The sequence below is a fragment of the Hetaerina americana genome, unplaced genomic scaffold (assembly GCF_022747635.1).
Source record: "Hetaerina americana unplaced genomic scaffold, ioHetAmer1.1.p SCAF_27, whole genome shotgun sequence".
Taxonomy (NCBI): domain Eukaryota; kingdom Metazoa; phylum Arthropoda; class Insecta; order Odonata; family Calopterygidae; genus Hetaerina; species Hetaerina americana.
In genome coordinates, this window is record NW_027286841.1 from 1,590,001 (window position 1) to 1,608,530 (window position 18,530).

General features: G+C 44.8%; 1 protein-coding gene across 1 annotated transcript in view; it reads left to right on the forward strand.

Annotated features, from left to right (window-relative positions):
- LOC139689663 (protein rhomboid-like) overlaps positions 1–18,408 on the forward strand; it is a 29,700-nt gene extending 11,292 nt beyond the window's left edge. Inside the window, exons 2-4 of the mRNA XM_071586853.1 lie at positions 1,147–1,492; positions 13,249–13,349; positions 17,956–18,408. Coding sequence (XP_071442954.1) covers positions 1,147–1,492; positions 13,249–13,349; positions 17,956–18,408 — 900 coding nt within the window. The remainder of the gene's footprint in view (positions 1–1,146; positions 1,493–13,248; positions 13,350–17,955) is intronic.
- Positions 18,409–18,530: the final 122 nt, after the last annotated feature.

Here is an 18,530-nt window from a genome sequence, read left to right on the forward strand (position 1 = left end):
TACAAACAACGAATACTACGAGACCACGAATGCCCGTGAAATTGTGTGTACGGTATTTCGTTGCAACATCTTGTTTCTTTTGATATCCCCCTAAATTTCGGAGTGTAAGAGAATGCCTCGGTAGCTTAACTTAACTGGCCAACGCACTCGGTTGGATATCGAGGGATCTGGGTTCGAATACAGGTCAAGGCGACTGAATTTTACACTCAGAAATAACTGCATTTGGAAGGAGATCATATTTAATATTATCTTTGCAGGCGCCACTGGACCTAATTTTATGATACTTAAGACTCTTTGGACATGTGGCAAGGGTAAATGACACACACACACATGTACATATAAAACCATAAACACAGTAATCAACCCGAAGATCGGTTTAGTAGGTGATGGTAGAGATCACCCAGTACTAAGCCCTATACGGCGTGTGAAAATTCACACATCAGGGTAGGGGGCCAGTTCCTTTCCCTGTGCCGGTTATGGTTTCCCAGGAAGATCTGGTACCCGAAAAATCACTTTAGCTTGGGTGGAGCTGCAGGTGCCCAGAGTGCCTTGCCCTGGAATCGAACCCGGGTCCCTCCGGTCAGCAGTCCAACGCTCTACCCACTGGACCACCGCGACCCACACATACATGTATATGTATGTACCCTGTATACATATATATATATATATATATTACTATAATACCGTATAACTTCGCAGCATGAAATATTGTTTCAATCGCACCTTGTTGATTTGATTCCTTATGTTTCGAGGTAAAAATGACATTTTACACATGCAGCTGATCTCTTGTTTCCGTAGTAATTCCTGTCTTAGGGGCTATGAATACATGTTCTTTTATAGGTCGTGACCTAACAACCCCCGCCACACGCCCTTGCGAAAACTTGCGGAGTATTGTGTTGACCTAGATGTTAAACGTCATCGCAAATAGACCTTTCTGCTTCCGATATATGTAAGAGGTTTAGTTCGGGACTTAACCTTGGGTCGGTGAGTGATTCCCGCTCTTATTATTCCAATCATTGTCTTAAGTTGCCATGTTTCCCAAAAATATCCTCACTCTTGGCAAACCCGGACCTCTACGCATGCGCCGCGACCTTTCAACAGCAGCAGCGCGCAACTGAACATTGCCTCGTCTCGTTCTCTCGACAGGTGATCCTGTACCTTTGGGTCGGTGCTTCGGACGCGTCCGTGGAGGGTCTCACCCTGAGCGGCTTCCCGCCCCCGGCCCCGTCCCTCGCGCCGCCGCCCCTGGTGCCGGCCCTGAACCAGCCGCCGCCGGACCACGTCCCCACGCCTTCCTCGTTCCGCCGGCTCCTCCTCTACGACCCGCACCGCCGCTGGGAGGCGTGGAGATTCGCCACCTACATGCTGCTCCACACGGGGGCGCTGCACCTGGCGCTCAACGTGGCCATCCAGGTGGTGCTCGCCACACCGCTGGAGGCTGAGCAGGGGCACCTGAGGACCGGGCTGGTGTACTTCGGCGGCGGCCTTGGCGGTATGTCCGGGCTTGATGAGCCACCCCCTCTTCCCAAATCAAAGTGACAAAATGCGACGCCTTGCTCGTTGAATGACTGAATACATGTCTCTCGAAGTCCCTTTCAATTAGAGAGTCTAGGATTTGCAGTCATTTGTTGCTCCGCGGTGGAACTATCTATCTGTCTACCATCTGCATATGTTTAGCTAAATCTAGCTAAGGTTTGAATCCTAAAACTAATAGTGGAAAGGACAAGCTGAGCTTTCTGCGGTATCTTTTTATACTGACCATATTGAGTGATAGACTGTTTTTTCTGCTACAGAGTACTAAAGAGGACGACCTTGTGGTCGAAATACGGGTATCGCTTTCCACGTCATTATGTTTCCCTCAGTTTGCTCGTGCTAGTTTGCTTTCCGCCTTTATTTTTCATTAGTTTCCTTCTTTTGGCTTAAGGAAAAACCTATTCGGTATCTTCCTAGTTAACACGGACGAGTAAGTGGTTAAGGTAGCCCCAAAGCCTATCCCTGGCGAGGGAAAAACTTCCTCGTAAACCATTTTGAGCTAACCAGAGTGACTGTGTGTGTGTTTGTATATATGTGCCCGAATACGGTCCCTGGCGATAGAATTAACTTCCTTGTAAACCTATTCACGAAACACCCCTACCCCCATGTGTAAATGTGAGCGTCTTACAATTTTGAATGTGTGTATCTGATCACTGGCGAGAGGTTAACTTTCCCCGTAAATCATAAAACTAGTCTCAATTTTTCCCCTTCTTTTTTACTTAATTAGTGGTGCAAAAAACCCTTCACGGCCTAAGGGAATATTATTTAATATAGTTAGCCTAAAAGCAATAGGAAATAAAAATCACGTATCGACATTTCTGTCACTGCATGAGCACCGTCACTAATTAGTTTGGGGGTCTCACTTGGTGACCATGGGACGTGCTACCGCAAGTTTGTATCTGCGAAGTGCGTCCACGTACCGACGCAAAGGCTCATCTCCCTGGTGACGGTCGAAATTGCCAATGGCCGTACCACGTGTGGAACACCGGTTCTCGTCCGGTCACATGAGTTAATCGACGTCGGGCCCGGATAGTACAGGTACTTGGGGTGTGGGTGATGGGTGACCGCCTGAGAAACACTGGGTTCTGTTGGCACAATGTTTTGCCGGCCCCGGTGAAGGCGGGGTAACGTCCTCGCCTGCCAACCCAGAGTTCTTAGGCTCGTTTCCCGCCTGGGTGGATTTTCCTCCACTTAGAACTTCATTGTATGTAAAGTTCTTCAATGTAATGTCTGAATGCTGGTTGGAAGAAGGTTTTCTAAGTCTCAATCTCACCCAATTAAGTCGATAAATAATGTTACCAAAATATCGATGTCGAAGCTCTTCTTTCATTTCGTATTGGTGTTTGGATGCCAACCTCACGATTATTTCTATCTTTGAGTTTTTCTTTGGCAAACAATTGCATGCTTAATAAATGTTGGATTTGACCTCATGGCTTGTGGCACAGTCGCACTGTGGACTGTGACACCACGGTTACGTTGCGACGTCGCATGTACGCACGGTATTTCCTCGGGGCGTGTTGGTCCTTTAGAGCCCTTGAGCAAACTCACACCGAAAGATAGTCCCAGCACTTGCCCGGCCAAAGGACTCGGTCGGAAATCGAGTGACCCGCGTTCGAATCTCGGTCTAGGAAAACATTTCGCCCTTGTAAAACATTCATTAAATGCGAGCAGTCTCCCCCCCCCCCATCTCTCTTTCTCTATAATCTTATCCAAATCTGCGAAACATACGTTTGGGGGAATTCAACAACGATTCACTCTATGTACCTTTCTACTAGCGTCCTTATTGTACAAGATCTGTCCCGCAAGTAGTAGGATTGAGTCAAAAAGAATTATTGTCAAATCTGATGCGTTCATTCGAAAGTCTTCGAATTAGCACGTTTGCGCGTCAGCACACCGCTGCCAGCGGGTTTTCCACGCATCGTACCCTTCTGGTAGGCGGCGCCCAGAACGATGCTAGGATCTCTCGTCACGGCCTGTTGTCACGCTTCCACCGAGCCAAGGTGACGTCCTTTCAGCACTGATATCAGATGGAGGGGAAGAGGAAGACGTCTGATGGGGTAAATTTGGATTCTCAACCACGTGGTCGAGAAGCTCTTGGTAGATCCGCGTGCGAGTTTCCTTTTGCTCGTCCGAGAACACCTGGAACACCAAACTTTGCACACACCTTTCTCATGGCCATTTTTCGGTCATAAGTCGATGCACATCACATTTAGGGATGCCGAGTTCATCAGAAACCATTTGAACACTTAAAATTCGATCCCTGTTGAAAAAAGCCTTCACTCCTGCAAGATTTTCGTAACCTTTTGAGGTCGAAGGGCGTCCTGATCGTTCGGCGTCTTCAACATCTTCTCTACCCTTCCGAAACAACTTGTGCTACTCAAAAACACCCGACATACTTATGGCGTTATCACCATTACCTTCATTGAGAATGCCATGAGTCTCTTTCCCGGTTTTGCCCAGTTCCTATAACGGGTTCATAGTTGATTGTAGCGAGGTCACTTAATAGAAGTTTCGCAAACGAACTATCCGCACTCCGAAAAGGATGGGAGCCAATAGCAACCGGCTTTCGGCCTTTCCTGTGACTCCCCTCCCTCGAACCCAGCCAAACAAATCGCTGCCCCGCCGTCTATCCTCGATAGTGTCATAGGATTTGTCAGCCGCCTCAATGAGGAGGCAGACAGCCTCTTGTCTGCCTTCTCCCCTTAAGCCTATCTGGCACGGGTGATCCTGACAGGATCATTTACATTTGCTCCCGCCAGCCCTGCTCAATGGGAACACACAAGCCCCGTCGCAACGTCAAGAGTGTACTCAATGGGAAGGAAGAAGTGGATAGTGTTCTCCAAATAATTATTCCTTTTTGCTTCCAAACATAAGCTGCCCATGTACAAGACTAAATTAAACATTTCTTGGAACGGAAAAGAAATAAACATTTTTCCTCATTTGAACTTTTTATTTTTCATTGCAGTCTCCCTGCACACTAGCACTTGGTCCGGCAATTTCTTGATCCCAGCCCGAAAATTAGATTCTTTCAGACCTGCAAAATACCCTTCTACGTACTTTGGCTGTTAGTTCTTTGTTTGAAGAGAATTCCCGTCCACCGAGGAATACTTTGAACTTAGGGAAGAGATGGAAACCTTATGGAGCCAAAACAGGCGAATAGGGCTGATGTAATTCGTATCTTAGTTCATGTAATTTTGCCATGGGAATGACGCTTGTGTATGGGTGTGCATTGTCTTGATGAAAAGTGACTTTATACCTTGCCAAACCTAATCTTTTTTCGTTTTTATTTTGCTGTAGTTGGTCCAGGAGGTTAGCATAGTGTTGTCTAGTCATGTTTCAATCTGTGGGATAATAATTTATCCGAAGAATTCCTTTCGCATCCCAGAAAACTGAATCCATCACCTTGCCGGCCGATCGTATTGCCTTTTCTTTCTTTGGCGGTGGTGAATCGACATGTTTCCACTGCTTTGAGTGCTGTTTTGTCTCTAAGGTATAGCAGTGGACCCATGTTTCATCTGTGGTCACAAACCAGTGCAGAAACTCTTGTTGGTTTCTCTTAAAATGGTTGAAACATTGTTGGAAAATTTCCACTCTGACGCGTTTGTGATCCTGCGCCAAGAATCGCGGCACCCATCAAGCAGATAATTTTCTCATACCATTTCCACTGTTAAAATGTGATATTCCCGCCCAGACGATATCAATTCAGCTTTAGTGATTTCTCTTGCATTCAGTTGGCGATCCTCCATGGCCATTTTAAACACTTTTGCAATAATATCTGGGTAGTGGCACATTTTGGCCGACCACTTCGCGGATCATCGTCTAAGCTGTCCCGACCAAACTTAAACTCATTTATCCATTTGGCAACAATTGAATACAGAGGAGAAGAGTCCCCAAGAGTGATTTCCACATTTTTCGGGCTGCGTCCGCGTATGTCGTTTAAATGTACAACAGTTTCGCCAGCTATCCTGCTGGCGTCCTCAGGTCAAGGATGAAAAGAAGCTTGTTGTCCCGTCTTATATAGGGAAAATCCGGCGCCAATACCGGGAAATTTCTTGGCCAATCAGGGAACGTCCTCATATTTGCGCGGAATAATTCTTTTCTACAACAAGCTTCTTTTCATCCTTGACCTGAGGACGCCAGCAGGATATCTGGCGAAACTGTTGTACATTTAAACGACATACGCGGACGCAGCCCGAAAAATGTGGAAATCACCTACTCATCGCCGCGGAAACCTGCGAACGAACAGTCCCCAAGAGTGTTCTAAAAGTCGGTATGAATTTCCTTTGCTTTCGTATCTTTCTTTACGAAGTATTTAATCAATGCTCGAACCTCAATTTTTTCCATCTACACAAATCACTAGACGGGAACAACAACAGAGAGGCGTCCGCACAACAGATCTCTTCCCACATCTCCCACGCGTCACGCGTTCACTCATAAAGAATTACCTATTACTACGCGGATAACTCGATGCCCTAGCGCTGACATCTGTGGTGATTTCGAGAACCTTTTTAACTACCGTCGTATATTAAGTCACATACTAATCCTATTGTTCCGATGCAGGCAGACGATTTTTTTAATATTGGAAGAAGAAGAAGAAGAAGAAAAAAACATTGGACTTATGTTTTTTAACCACTGACACCAGGGGGAAATTTCCCTGTTGAAGAAATAGACAACAGCTCATTGCTTCCAATTATACGTCTCGTAATGGACGCGGATATTCGGGAAAACATTTCTGAATACGCAGCAGCTCCCGAAAGCCACCATCACTAAGGAGGAATAAATAAGTTAAATAATAAGTTAAATGCGACAAGCGCTTATTTCCGATTCTGGGAACTGTCTGCTCGCAGGTGCGTGTGTTGCCGTGGTCGGTACGTGTTGCACGGGGGTTCGCAGGGGGTCGCATTCTCTTCGCCCTCCGAGGCGTAAGGGTCAGTCGACCGTACCCGGGCATCATTTGGTATTCGCGGCACGCCCGGCCCCTCCCCCCCCCCCCGCTTCTTTCCGGCACGCCGGCCACTTTCGCCACCCCTTGCACCACTGTGACATCCACCCCCCGAGATTGCGCCCCCTTCCTCTATTTCGGTCGATGGGGAGTCTTCGTTCAACGCCAAGGATCCTACTGGACAGAGAGGGGGGGGGGGAGGGGGCGGACCTCGAAGATTATGCGTCGATTTCCCGGCGAAGATGCTAATTTCAATGCACGAATAAGAGCAATGAATTCTGCAAACTAATCTAATTTTGCACAAACTTCCTCAATTTGTCTCAGCACTCAAAGACTTCAGGCATTTTATCGGTCCTTAACAGACATATTCTCTTGGCCATCTGCTTCTATCTTTCTAAAATTATTTTTATTGCAGTTTCCCAAGTGCTATTTTTATTTATTCCGTTCAATAGTATTTATTAGGATAGGCAGGCTTCTTTCAATTTTAAACTAGTTTTCCAATTTCAAGGCAACCAGAAAATTATGCTTCTATAGCGACTACGTATACAGTTCGTTCGTTCATTTCAAATAATTTTTGATGGACCAGGAAGAATGGTGAAATATTTCTATTGGGCTAAGGTCAATGTCGCACATCTATAACTATTCTAGGTCTAGGTCGATAGGAAAGTACGAACTATTCCAGAGAAATGAATCAATGGACGGTATTTGATTGTATATTATTTTCATGATCTTAAATCAGGTATTCAGTAAACTCTACATTATTGGTGTCGTTCTTCTGTTTACCTTTTCAACACATAGCAACAATGTGTTTCATATTATTAGGTATTAGAAAAATTGATTTACTAATTAGACAAATAAAATTAAATAAAAATGCATTGGGAAAAAAGTATTAGAAAAAGTACACTTTAGAAAAATACATTATTAGAAATTGCAGTTTAGAAAAATTGCATCAGAAAAATTGATCGGGAAGCATGGCATCTCATACTAAGTTCTTTTAGATTTTCTGCCACGTCTTTTTCTGAACCCATTATTTCTTTTATTCTGTCATTATTATTTCATTCATAATATACATTTATCATTTCTACAGTTTATCAGAATAGCTGCTAGGATGCGCTAGAGATGATTCTTGGTGCAAATCCTGGGTCCATTGCCAGGTGCAGTTCAGTCTAAGCTCTCCATAAGCTGCCACCCATTTTTGAGGATCAAATTCCGGGGTATAAATCCCTTATCCCCTGACTTCAACAGCTTTCATGAACACCCTAGGGTTCAAGAACACTGTATAAAGCACCTACCAAATGCGGTGGTTCCAAACTGAAAATTTTGGCTTAGAATCGTGAACAAACAAACATTTTTATATACGTGGTATTGTAACATCTGGTGTTCTGGTATTGTAACATTGTACGTGGTATTGTAACATCTGGTGCTTCACACCCTCATATCAGCTGGATAAATATTTCGCCTGCCTTTCACCTGGTCATGTATTTCAACTGGAAAAGTGACATTCTAAAATACCATAAAATCACAACTTTAACAATTTTACAGGGTGAGTTAGAATAACTTTCGGAATCGAATAGCATATTCCACGCAAATCTGCAAGTTTACGCTGCCGCACGTTGAATTAGTGATTTAGAGTATTTATAATCCTGATCGATCTATTTTATTTGTATTTCACCGTCAAATGGGTGCATTACTGCAGTGCTTACTTTGCATTTGCACAGTGATTGAATTATAGCGAAGGAGATTCTGCGACTCTCAGTAAATTCGGGCCGGTTCTTCCGATCATGTCGGTCGGTCCACTTGGAGCAAGGCTGGCCTTCACCTCGCTAGACGTGCCCCACGTGTGCCCCCGGCCTGGGCATTATCTCATTCCGCCGGAGGTCTGCCCCCCCTGCCCTCCTCCTCGCCCCCAATCGACGGCGACGCCCCCCGCGGCGTCGTAAATCAAGCGTGTCACCCCGGGGACGAAGACGGATCCAGCCTCCCATTGACGCAATGGCCGCGGCAATGGGTAGGCGGGAGCTCCCTGTGCCGTGGGGTATCGACGCGACGGACGGGCTGATATCGCCACATTATCGATACATGCGTATTTCGAATGACCTACTTCGGAGTGGCTGGGGAAGGCACAAGGATCACTCTCACGACTGGGGCATATTGGGTTAACTCGCCGCTGTCAGCCGTGAAAAATTACGGGTTTCAAGGTTCACAGTTTTCTGAAAAGATACAAGCACCGTCCAAAAAATAACTTACGTTTTGAAATAAAATATGAAGTTAGTGGTAAGACAACGTATTATTATACAGGGTGCGTTCCAAATGTAATGCAATTGAATTTTCCACGCCGCTCCTATCGGTCGAAGTGGGATCGAACCACTTGGAGTAGGTGGGAGACTAACCTTAGTGCTCCTGAAGCTGTGAACGCGGAAGGACTTCAGTTATTGTAAACCTCTGCGCGCCGTGTGACCGTGTCACAAAAAAATGGAATCGACGATCGAGCAACGCTAAGCGATTGCTACGTTTTGTGCTAAACTGAATAAAATCTCTTGAGGAGACTAACGAAATGATTCGTGGAGCTTACGGAGACTCTGCTATGCCCTATTTTCAAGTTTTGAGGTGGTCAAAGGCCTTTACGGAGGGCAGAGGGAAGAGACTCACGACGAACAATGCTCTGGGCGGCCGTCAACCAGCAAAACCGACAGCAACGTGGCTCGTGTTCGACAATTGTTGGACTCAGACCGTCGATCGCATATCAAGATTGTTTCCAATTAACTGAACGTGTCGTATACTGTTGTGTTTCACATTGTTACGGAAGATTAGGAATGAGGAAAGTGTGCACCGAGCTCGTGCCCAAGATGTTTGCCACAACGCGCTTCGAGTCCGCGAGTTTCTGGCCAAACGCCAGGTGCCAACGCTGCCCCACCCCCCCCCCCTATAGTCCTGATATCGCCCCAGAAAACTTCTTTTTGATCCCTTGAATTAAGTAAGCCCTGAAAGGAACCCGTTTTTCGTCCATAGAAGAGATACAGGGTTCGTCCGGAAAATAAGTGTACTGAGCTCAGGAAAAAAAAATTATTACACTTTTACATATCTTAAGCTAATATTCCTCAAAATAGGACCCTTGTGAGTCGATACACTTGTTCCAGCGGCGTTCCCATTCCTGGAACGCTCCCGCGAAGGCATAATCGAGAACCTCTCGAAGACACGTCCTCACGGCCTCTTTGACGGCGTCCAAAGTCCCGTATTGCGTTTCTTTCAAACTCCTCTTTATCTTCGGGAACAGAAAGAAGTCCGGTGGTGCGGGGTCCGGGCTGTAGGGCGGGTGCGGCAGCGTTGCCACGCCGTGCTTGGCCAAGAAGTCCGACACGACAAGCGCGGTGTGAGACGGCGCATTGTCGTGATGCAGCCGCCAGATGTTTTTGATCGCTGGCCAGACGCGGGCGACTCGTTTTCGAAGCCTGTCGAGCACTTGGACGTAAAATGCAGCATTTACAGTTTGTCGTTCAGGCACAAATGCGTAGTGGACGACTCCCCTTTTGTCAAAAAAGACAAAAAAATCAGTACACTTATTTTCCGGACGAACCCTGTACAATCAGCCGTGACGAAGACCTTGCGAGAGGTCCCCGAAGACACCTTCCTGGGCGCGTACCGATCATGGCAGAGTCGCTGGAAAAATGTATAGAGGCCCATGAATAGTACTTTGAAGAATTTAAAGCGTTTGTGCAAATCTGTTCAATTAATCACTTTAAAAAAATCATTTAATTACTTTCGGAGCGTACCCTGTGTACATTTGAGAGGCTAATTCTCAAAATATTTTTCTGCATGCTCGTATAGTAGAGAGAGAGCTTCTGCTGCCACCTCATTTGAAATTCCTCCGTTACCATGCCTACGAGTGATTTGAAATTCCGAGAGACATTTTTCAACACGTAGATAATAAAATTATCATCCTCCTCCGGGAACCGAAGTGAGGAACATATAAGTAAACGACCGGAATCTTAAGTACTAACCGAGGATAATATCCATTACAATGCTTTGGCTCACTTGCTAATTGAAACTGGACCTTCCGCAGAACTGATTTTATGAATTCTCCATTTACCCCACGTACTATCTTTGACTCTTTCCACGCAGGCGAAAACAATATTTGGTTAAAGGCTTTTGAGCAATTTACTAGTGTAATTGAAGCAGTCATCATTGCCGTAATTATATTGTTGAGGGAGAATAATAGCTTGGTATGTTGATGGTGTACTACTTTATGTGTTCGTTCAGCCGGGGCACGCATCAATCCCCCGGGGGGTATGACTCTCCCCCCCTTCCGCACATTCAGAGTGCCGTACTCCACGCAACACGATAAGGGGGAAGGAGAATGACACTGTTTCCCCTATGGGGACGCTATTATGTCTCTCATGTGCGTATACAAGTGTTGTGGCTGGCTGGCTTGGTAGGAATCGGCCATTTCTGAATTAAATATTAAGCTCCGAATGGGCACTCCAAGCTGCTTTGGTGAAGGGCGCACCCTAGTGCCTCCTATGCATGATTAACGTCGTACCATTCGGAAGAATTTGCTCTCGTAACACACCTGCGTTCCAATCAGTAGCGTCCTACCACGACAAGTCTTTGTTTTTCTTTTATACGGAAAGGGAAAGCATGGTAGCATTTCCTGGACTTGGTTGTCGAGGGCCGCTCTTCCTGCCCGCGGACCGGCAATTCGCCCGCAGAAAGTTCCATCGCTGCTTGTACCATCCCTCTTATTGGAGACTACAAACGCTGTCTGCAAATGTATTTGCCATTTTGTGCTAAGCCGATGTCCGATGCTCACGCTGTCTTTGAAATGTATTTGCAACATTCAATTTCGCAAAGTATTTTTGAATACTTTGGACCAGTTAATTTATATATTCATTCAACGACTTAATTTGGCGAGATTGAGACTTTATAATCCCTTCTTTCACATAACCGTCATACAACTACATTTAAGACACCTAAGCCCTAAGTGGAGGAAATTCCGCCCAGGTGGGAATCGAACCCACGGCCTCCGGGTAGGCAAGCGAGGACGTTACCCCGCCGCCACCGGCCAAGGCTAACGCCGGGAAGTAATCGGTGTATACGATCACCAAACTTGGCCATCATTTGGTGTAAATAAAGGAAATATAGTGGAAATCCATGTCCATTAATATCCTCGTAATAAAACTCGGACTCAGAAAAATAATATCATCTGGCAATTGCATGAACAACACATCTGGCGATGACAGTAATGTATTGAAATGCAGTTGTTTGATAAAAATTTACTATAAGAAATGGTAACAAATCCATTTTACCAAATATAAATATTGCCTTTGATTAATCAATTATTTCCGAATCATAAATGTACCTATTATTCTATTGTCAATTAAACATAAACCAGTATGGTCTCAGGAAGCTTAGAAGTTAAACTGTCGTAAAAATATGAATAGTAAAATATATTCGCTGGTTTTAAACTCTATGAAATCGTGAAATAACTGTTCGAAAATCCTGCGGAAATAAACTTGTTTTTTTGAAATTTTTAAAAAATTATCCATTTCTATCATTTCACGTTCATCTTAATTTGATAAGAATGCATCCCTTCGCCATGGGCTACATATCGGCGGTAAAGACAACAGAGGGATCCAAAGAAACTGCTGGCACCGTGGCGACTTAAAAAGAGTCATCAGCTGGTGTGCTCATATGCTAGATGCTAGATAACTATCAAAATGATACAAAAATGATTCGTCTAAACCTAGATTCGAACCCGGAACCGTTACATCCGGCCGAGCGTGATATATACGTAGTTCATCTGCAAATGAGATGGCGAGCCGTCGGAGAAATTTCAGATGCATCCTCCGGCTCCCTATCTGCGTCCATGAATGCCAACAAATTGAAGACATTTCTTCACGTGGAAATGATTCATTTAAAACAGCAATGTCAACCGCTGCCTCGCCTAGGCATATGATTTTTCTTTCATTCTGACATTTTTTGGCAGTAGTGTGTGGACTGTCTGGTGGCTCCGTTAAATTTACCGATCACCGCCAGCAGCCATCTCTTTGGATTACTCCGAATGCCACCGAATGTACCGACCGCATTCACCCTCACCCCCGATCCACAAATACTCGCCTACGATTGGCTAATATACACTCCTCAAACATCTTCCATAATATAATTCTCAAAGTCTCTTTACCATTTAATATGTCTTCCATACTTTTTTCCTGTAACCAAATTCCACCCAAATATCTTTCTGTCCTCATAACAATGTCTGGCACCTTCCCGATTTTCAACCTCTCCCAACATCTCCTATCTAATCTTCACTCACATATATCCTGTATATCAAAGGATTCTAATTTATATTAAACCCCTTCCCTCACAAAGATTCAGTTTTTTGAGCCAAAAATTACTTCATATTGTATTCGTGGCTAGTTTTTTTGCACATCCACTAAATATTTTTTCAATAAAATCTCTTATATTATGTGTTCGTAAATGCTTCGCTCACCGATTCTCCTCCTTATATCGATGGAAATGTTTGTTGCAAATTAAAAACACATTGCCTAAGTGCTTCACCTCCTTTCTATTCCATGCACTCACCACATTTATCTTCTAATCATCTCTACAGCTCTTGAGAATTCCACCGCTTTCGTCTTTGCTTGAGTTATCTTCGTTCCATAACTAAATGAACTTCAAAAGTTTGCGTACTAACTTTTGAATTCCTGCTTCATGGAGGACCTATTTACGTATTCGTCTAACCTTGAATTTTTTTGCATTCCTCTTTTGTTGCGCAGGTTCGTTGACCACCTCCATGCTGGAGCCGGAAATCTACATCGTGGGCGCTTCCGGCGGAGTCTACGCCCTGCTCATCTCGCAGCTCGCCAACGTCCTCCTGGTGAGTGCAACATACCTACTCGCCGTTTATATATATATATATATATATATATATATATATATATATATATATGTAAACTAATGAGTATATTGCAGAAAATAGGAATAGATTGGAGGGGAAGGAGGCTAATCCGCAACCTGTACATGTCTCAGAATGCACAGGTGCGAGTGGGCAGTCCGGATGGGCAGTGTTAGAAAGAGGTGTAAGGCAGGGTTACCCATTATCACCGTTGCTGTTCAACCTGTATGCAGAGGAAATGATTAAAGAGGCATGGGAAGAACTGGAGGTAGGAATGAAAGTGGGCGTGGAATTCGTAAAATCAGTTAGGTTTACTGATGGCCAAGCTTTAGTTTGTCAGTCAGCCGAGGGGCTGCAAGCATTGCTGAGTGAATTGGAAATTCAGTGCGACAGGTATGGGATGAGAATCAATACTAATAAAACAAAGGTTATGCGATTTTCTAGAAAGAAAAAGACTAAGCCTAACATTAGAATAGGAAGGCAAAAACTAGACCAGGTAGAACAGTTTACGTATCTCGGTAGTGTTTTGGACCAACACGGTCAAAGTAGTAGGGACCTAAGGAGAAGAATTGAGCTAGGCAAAGTGGCTTTCACAAGGAGGAGGGAGTTGATGGCAGGGACGTTGAGTAAGGATGTTAGGAAAAGACTCGTAAAAGCTTTGATATGGAGCGTAGATATGTACGGCGCGGAAACGTGGTCATTGAAGCAGGAGGATAGACGTAGACTGGAGGCTTTTGAAGTGTGGGTGTGGAGAAGATTGGAGAAGGTGAAATGGACAGAGAAGAAAACAAACGAGGAAGTACTTGGTATGGTGGGCGAAGAGAGGGGTTTGTTGGGAGCAAACCTATGGAGGCAGGAAAAGTGGCTGAAGGGTGTGTTGACCGGCAGCGAGATGTTGAAGACAGTAATTGAGGGGAGAATGTTAGGCAAACGAGGCAAGGGAAGGAACAGGATAGGGATGTTGGAGGGATGAAGGGAGGAAGGAAGTACGCAGAGATAAAGAGGGACCTGATGTAGAGTAGGATGCGGGATTTTATGTTTTGTCAGGAGTAATAATATATTTATTTGGTATTTGTATCTATCCAAAAACCTACCTTAACCGGTAGATTGCCTTTTTAAAAATATATAAAAAATATGTATGTATATATATATATAAATATATATATATATATATATACATATACATATAATTTGATTGCCATTCTTTGCCATACCGTTGCCATGTAATCTTCCAGTTAAGGTAGGTCCTTCACCCCGTCCAACATCCCTATCCTATTTCTATCCTTACTTCCTCGTTTGCCTAACATTCTCCCCTGTATCACAGTCTTCAACATCCCATTGCCGACCAATATGCTTTGTATTCATCTTTACTGTCTCCTTATAATTTCTTCCAAAAATTCCCTCTCTTCTCCTATCGTACCCAGCACTTCCTCGTTTGTTTTCCTCTCTGTTTACTTCATATTCTCCATTCTTCTCCACACCCACATTTCAACAGACTCCAATCTACGTCTATCCTCCTGCTTCAATGACCACGTTTCCACGCAGTACATAGCTACGCTCCATATCAAAGTTTTAGGGAGCCTTTTCTTAATATCCTTACTCAACGTTCCTGTCATAAATTCTCTCCTCCCTGTGAAAGCTTCTTTACCTAACGTGAATTTTCTCCTTATTCCCCTATTACTTGGACCGTATTCGTCCAAAACATTTCTGAGATACGTAAACCGTTCCGTCTAGTCGTTTTGTCCACATATTTGAACATTTAGCTTACTCTTCCTCTTTCCGAAAAACCGTATAACCTTTGTTTTATTTAAACAAAGGTTATGCGGTCCATCGCACTGAATTTCCAATTCACTAAGCAAAGCTTGCAACCCCTTGGCTGACTGACAAACTAAAGCTTGGTCATCAGCAAGCCTCACTGATTTTACGAAATTACCGTCGACTTTTATTTCTATATCCAATTCGTCCAATGCCTTTTTATTCATTTCTTCCTATAAATTGATCAGCACCGGTGATAATGGACAACCCTTACATTACACCTAACACTGCCCATCCGGGCTCTCTATCCCCCACTCGGACCTGAGCAGTCTCGAATGGGAAACGGACAGAGGGGCGGGAGGGGATATGTATGTTAAGTGGCTATTGGATGGATTCAGTGGGCTTGGATGGATAACTGGAGTGCCCAGATATGCGCTACAAGTATCCTCTTTGTTTTATTTCCGAGTGTTTAAAAGTGAATTAAACTCTCTCATGGATTACAATGAAAAACGATATGACTTTAAGGATGAAAAACTCCGTACCGAAATAAGCATAATGTAAATCGGTCTTTGGTGAGGTATTTTTTTATTTATCTCGCAATAATTTTCTAGTAATGGAGAGCTTTTACCAGATGAAACAAATGGAAATAGTTTGGTTTATTTCTGGTACAAAACTAATATGATATTATGATGCATGAAATAATAGTAGTAATAGTATGAAACCCACTTTACCATCGCGGATAAATTATTCGTACAGAACTAGCCTTCAACACTTTATTTGGTGGTGAAAACTCCTTTTTCGAGGATGCGATGTTCAGCTCAGGCCTTCTGTTTAGCGAATATGAATTAAAAATTAATTTTGGTCCGTGAAAGTTTTGTGACTTCACGTGATGAAGAGGACGTAAACTCCGAGTGAAATATATCTGGAAAAGTTGCAAAAAGGTTCCAGGAGTTCCGCTTGGAGAAACCTGCGCTTTGAAAACTTAATTTTTGAGATTCCGGAGAGTGAGAGGAAAAGAAACAAACCTCTGTAAACATTAGCAACTGTCTTTGATTTAAATGTGTTTTATAGGATAGGAAAATTGGTTTCAAAGAAAATCTCTGGGTATGATGGGAGTTTTGCGAATGTGCTTCGTGGATTCCAGCATGCATGCATTTAAAAAAAAATTCAAAGCTTCAAAATACATGGCTTGTTTAAAAAGTATCGTAGTAAGTTTCGGAAAAATATATGTATTTCGGATACTATTGCTGCAATTCCTCATTATTCTTCAAAGTACATCTCTTGAGTGTCGACACACTTACCAGCGGCTATTTCACGACTCGAAGGCTCCTGGTAAACGGAAGGCCCTTAAGGGTACGCGTACAAACTTCTCTGACGAAACTTAGGATCTCATGGTGGTGATGTCCTTAAATGGATGGTGGATTTCACTTTTATAGGGAATAGGAAATAATAGTCAGCTGGTGCCAAATCGGTACTGTAAGGGGGTTGGGGAATCGTCGCGATGTCGTTGCAGGTCTTCGCCAGCAGACACTTTAAACTCTCCCCTCGGTCGTCCGTCAGTAAAAAATTGCTACGGATACTTATATACAGACCTTGTAAATGAAATCTTTTCAGCGTATTCGAGGCGAGGTCCAACCAACGCAAAATAACGCTTCTCCCTTCAATATTTCACTCTAATATATTCTCAACATCTGTTTTATGGACACAAGTTTAATTAATGCATTTCTGTAATTTTTTCTAATACGCTTTCCCCATATTACTATGATTGGTAATCTACCGTTTAAGGCAGGTTTGGGATAAACACAGGCCTTCCAAGGATGCGTCTCCTTATCCCTTCTCACATATTAATCATATTAGGCATTGTTGTTCCATCTAACTCTGTCAAAACCCTAATAATAATTATTGGAGGGGATCTGGATGGTGTGGTGTCATACATACAGACTTCCCACCGTGAGGGTCCGGTTTCGAATCCTGGGAATAACAAATACTTTTCAGTGGTATCCCGATCCGTACTTGAGGTACTTCATGGAGAGCCCTTCGAGTGAGTACGACGTCCATGGGATGGGACGTTGAACTGAGGACCCCTTGGCGCCTTTCGACAAGATTAAGCTGATGCCAACGCCGGGTTTCTCTCCACCCTTCCTTTCCCAACCATCCCTAATGGCGCAAATGACCTCAGCTGTCGGTCACCTCCCATAAAAACTACTATAATGATAGGTCACACAATGAAATTTTGTCCCTCTCCGCGGGGATATTGATTTGCATGTCCATGTTACAGTAGATTTTCCCCTTCTTACTGTACAGTTCTGCTGACCTATCTTGTCACGTGATGGCCTATTGTATTAATGGCTATGGTTTGTTTTCATTCCCTTTTTTCTCATAAGCAATAACTACTTTATTGGATGAATTAAAATCCTTCTCCAGCATGTATATAAATTTGCACGTTATTTGATAGATTTTTACCAAATATTTTCCCCTTTTTCTTCCATATCTTCTCTTATCACTTACCCTTCCCACCATGTGTTTGGACCCCCTGCCAAACACGTTTGTGGTGGATTCCCTTTTCGTCACATAGAAAATAAGTAATTTATTCGGTGAATTAACCCTTGTTTTGTATGGGTATGGATACAAATTTGCACGTTATTTGATAGATTTTTACTAAATACTATATATTTCCCCTTCCTCTCCCATCCCCCTGTGGTTCCAACCCCTATCTTTTGGTGGATCGCGGGATATTTTTGTCGAAGAGTCACCCTCGTGCAGCTCGTGAGGTGCAGGGCCAGCCACACCCTCCCTCTAACAGCATCTCTCTCTCTCTCTCCCCCCCGAACAGAACTTCCGCCGGCTCCGCTACAAGGCTTACCGCGCCGTCGCCGTGGTCGTCATCTCGCTGGCCGACATCGCCTTCTCCGTCTACCACTTCGTCCGCCGGGGGAACGAGTGCCCCCGCATCGGTTGGGCCGCGCACACCGGCGGGGCGCTCGCCGGCCTCCTCCTCGGCCTCGTGCTCTTCCGCTCCGACGGGGGCGGCGTGGGGCGGGGCGCGGGGGCCCGTGCGAGCGAGGAGGAAGAGGGCGAGGCAGCGTCCCGGCGCCTCAGAGGACGCCGGCGCCTCCCGCTGGACGCGACGGGGGTCCACCGGGCGGCGCGGTGGGCCGCCTCCCTCGCACTTTGCGCCTTCCTCACCGCGGCCCTCGTCGCCAACCTCACGGCGCCTCCGCACCCGGAACTCCTGATCGCCACTGCCGCCACCCCCACCACTACCGGCGACCCCCCCGACGACTAGCGGCACCACCGTTCCACACCCGCAGGCGAGGACGCACCCAACACCACCCGGAGAGAGAAACGCCTGGCGAAGTGCGCATTCTCGTTGAGCGTTCGCCGACAGCACGGCGCGATGAGGAACGA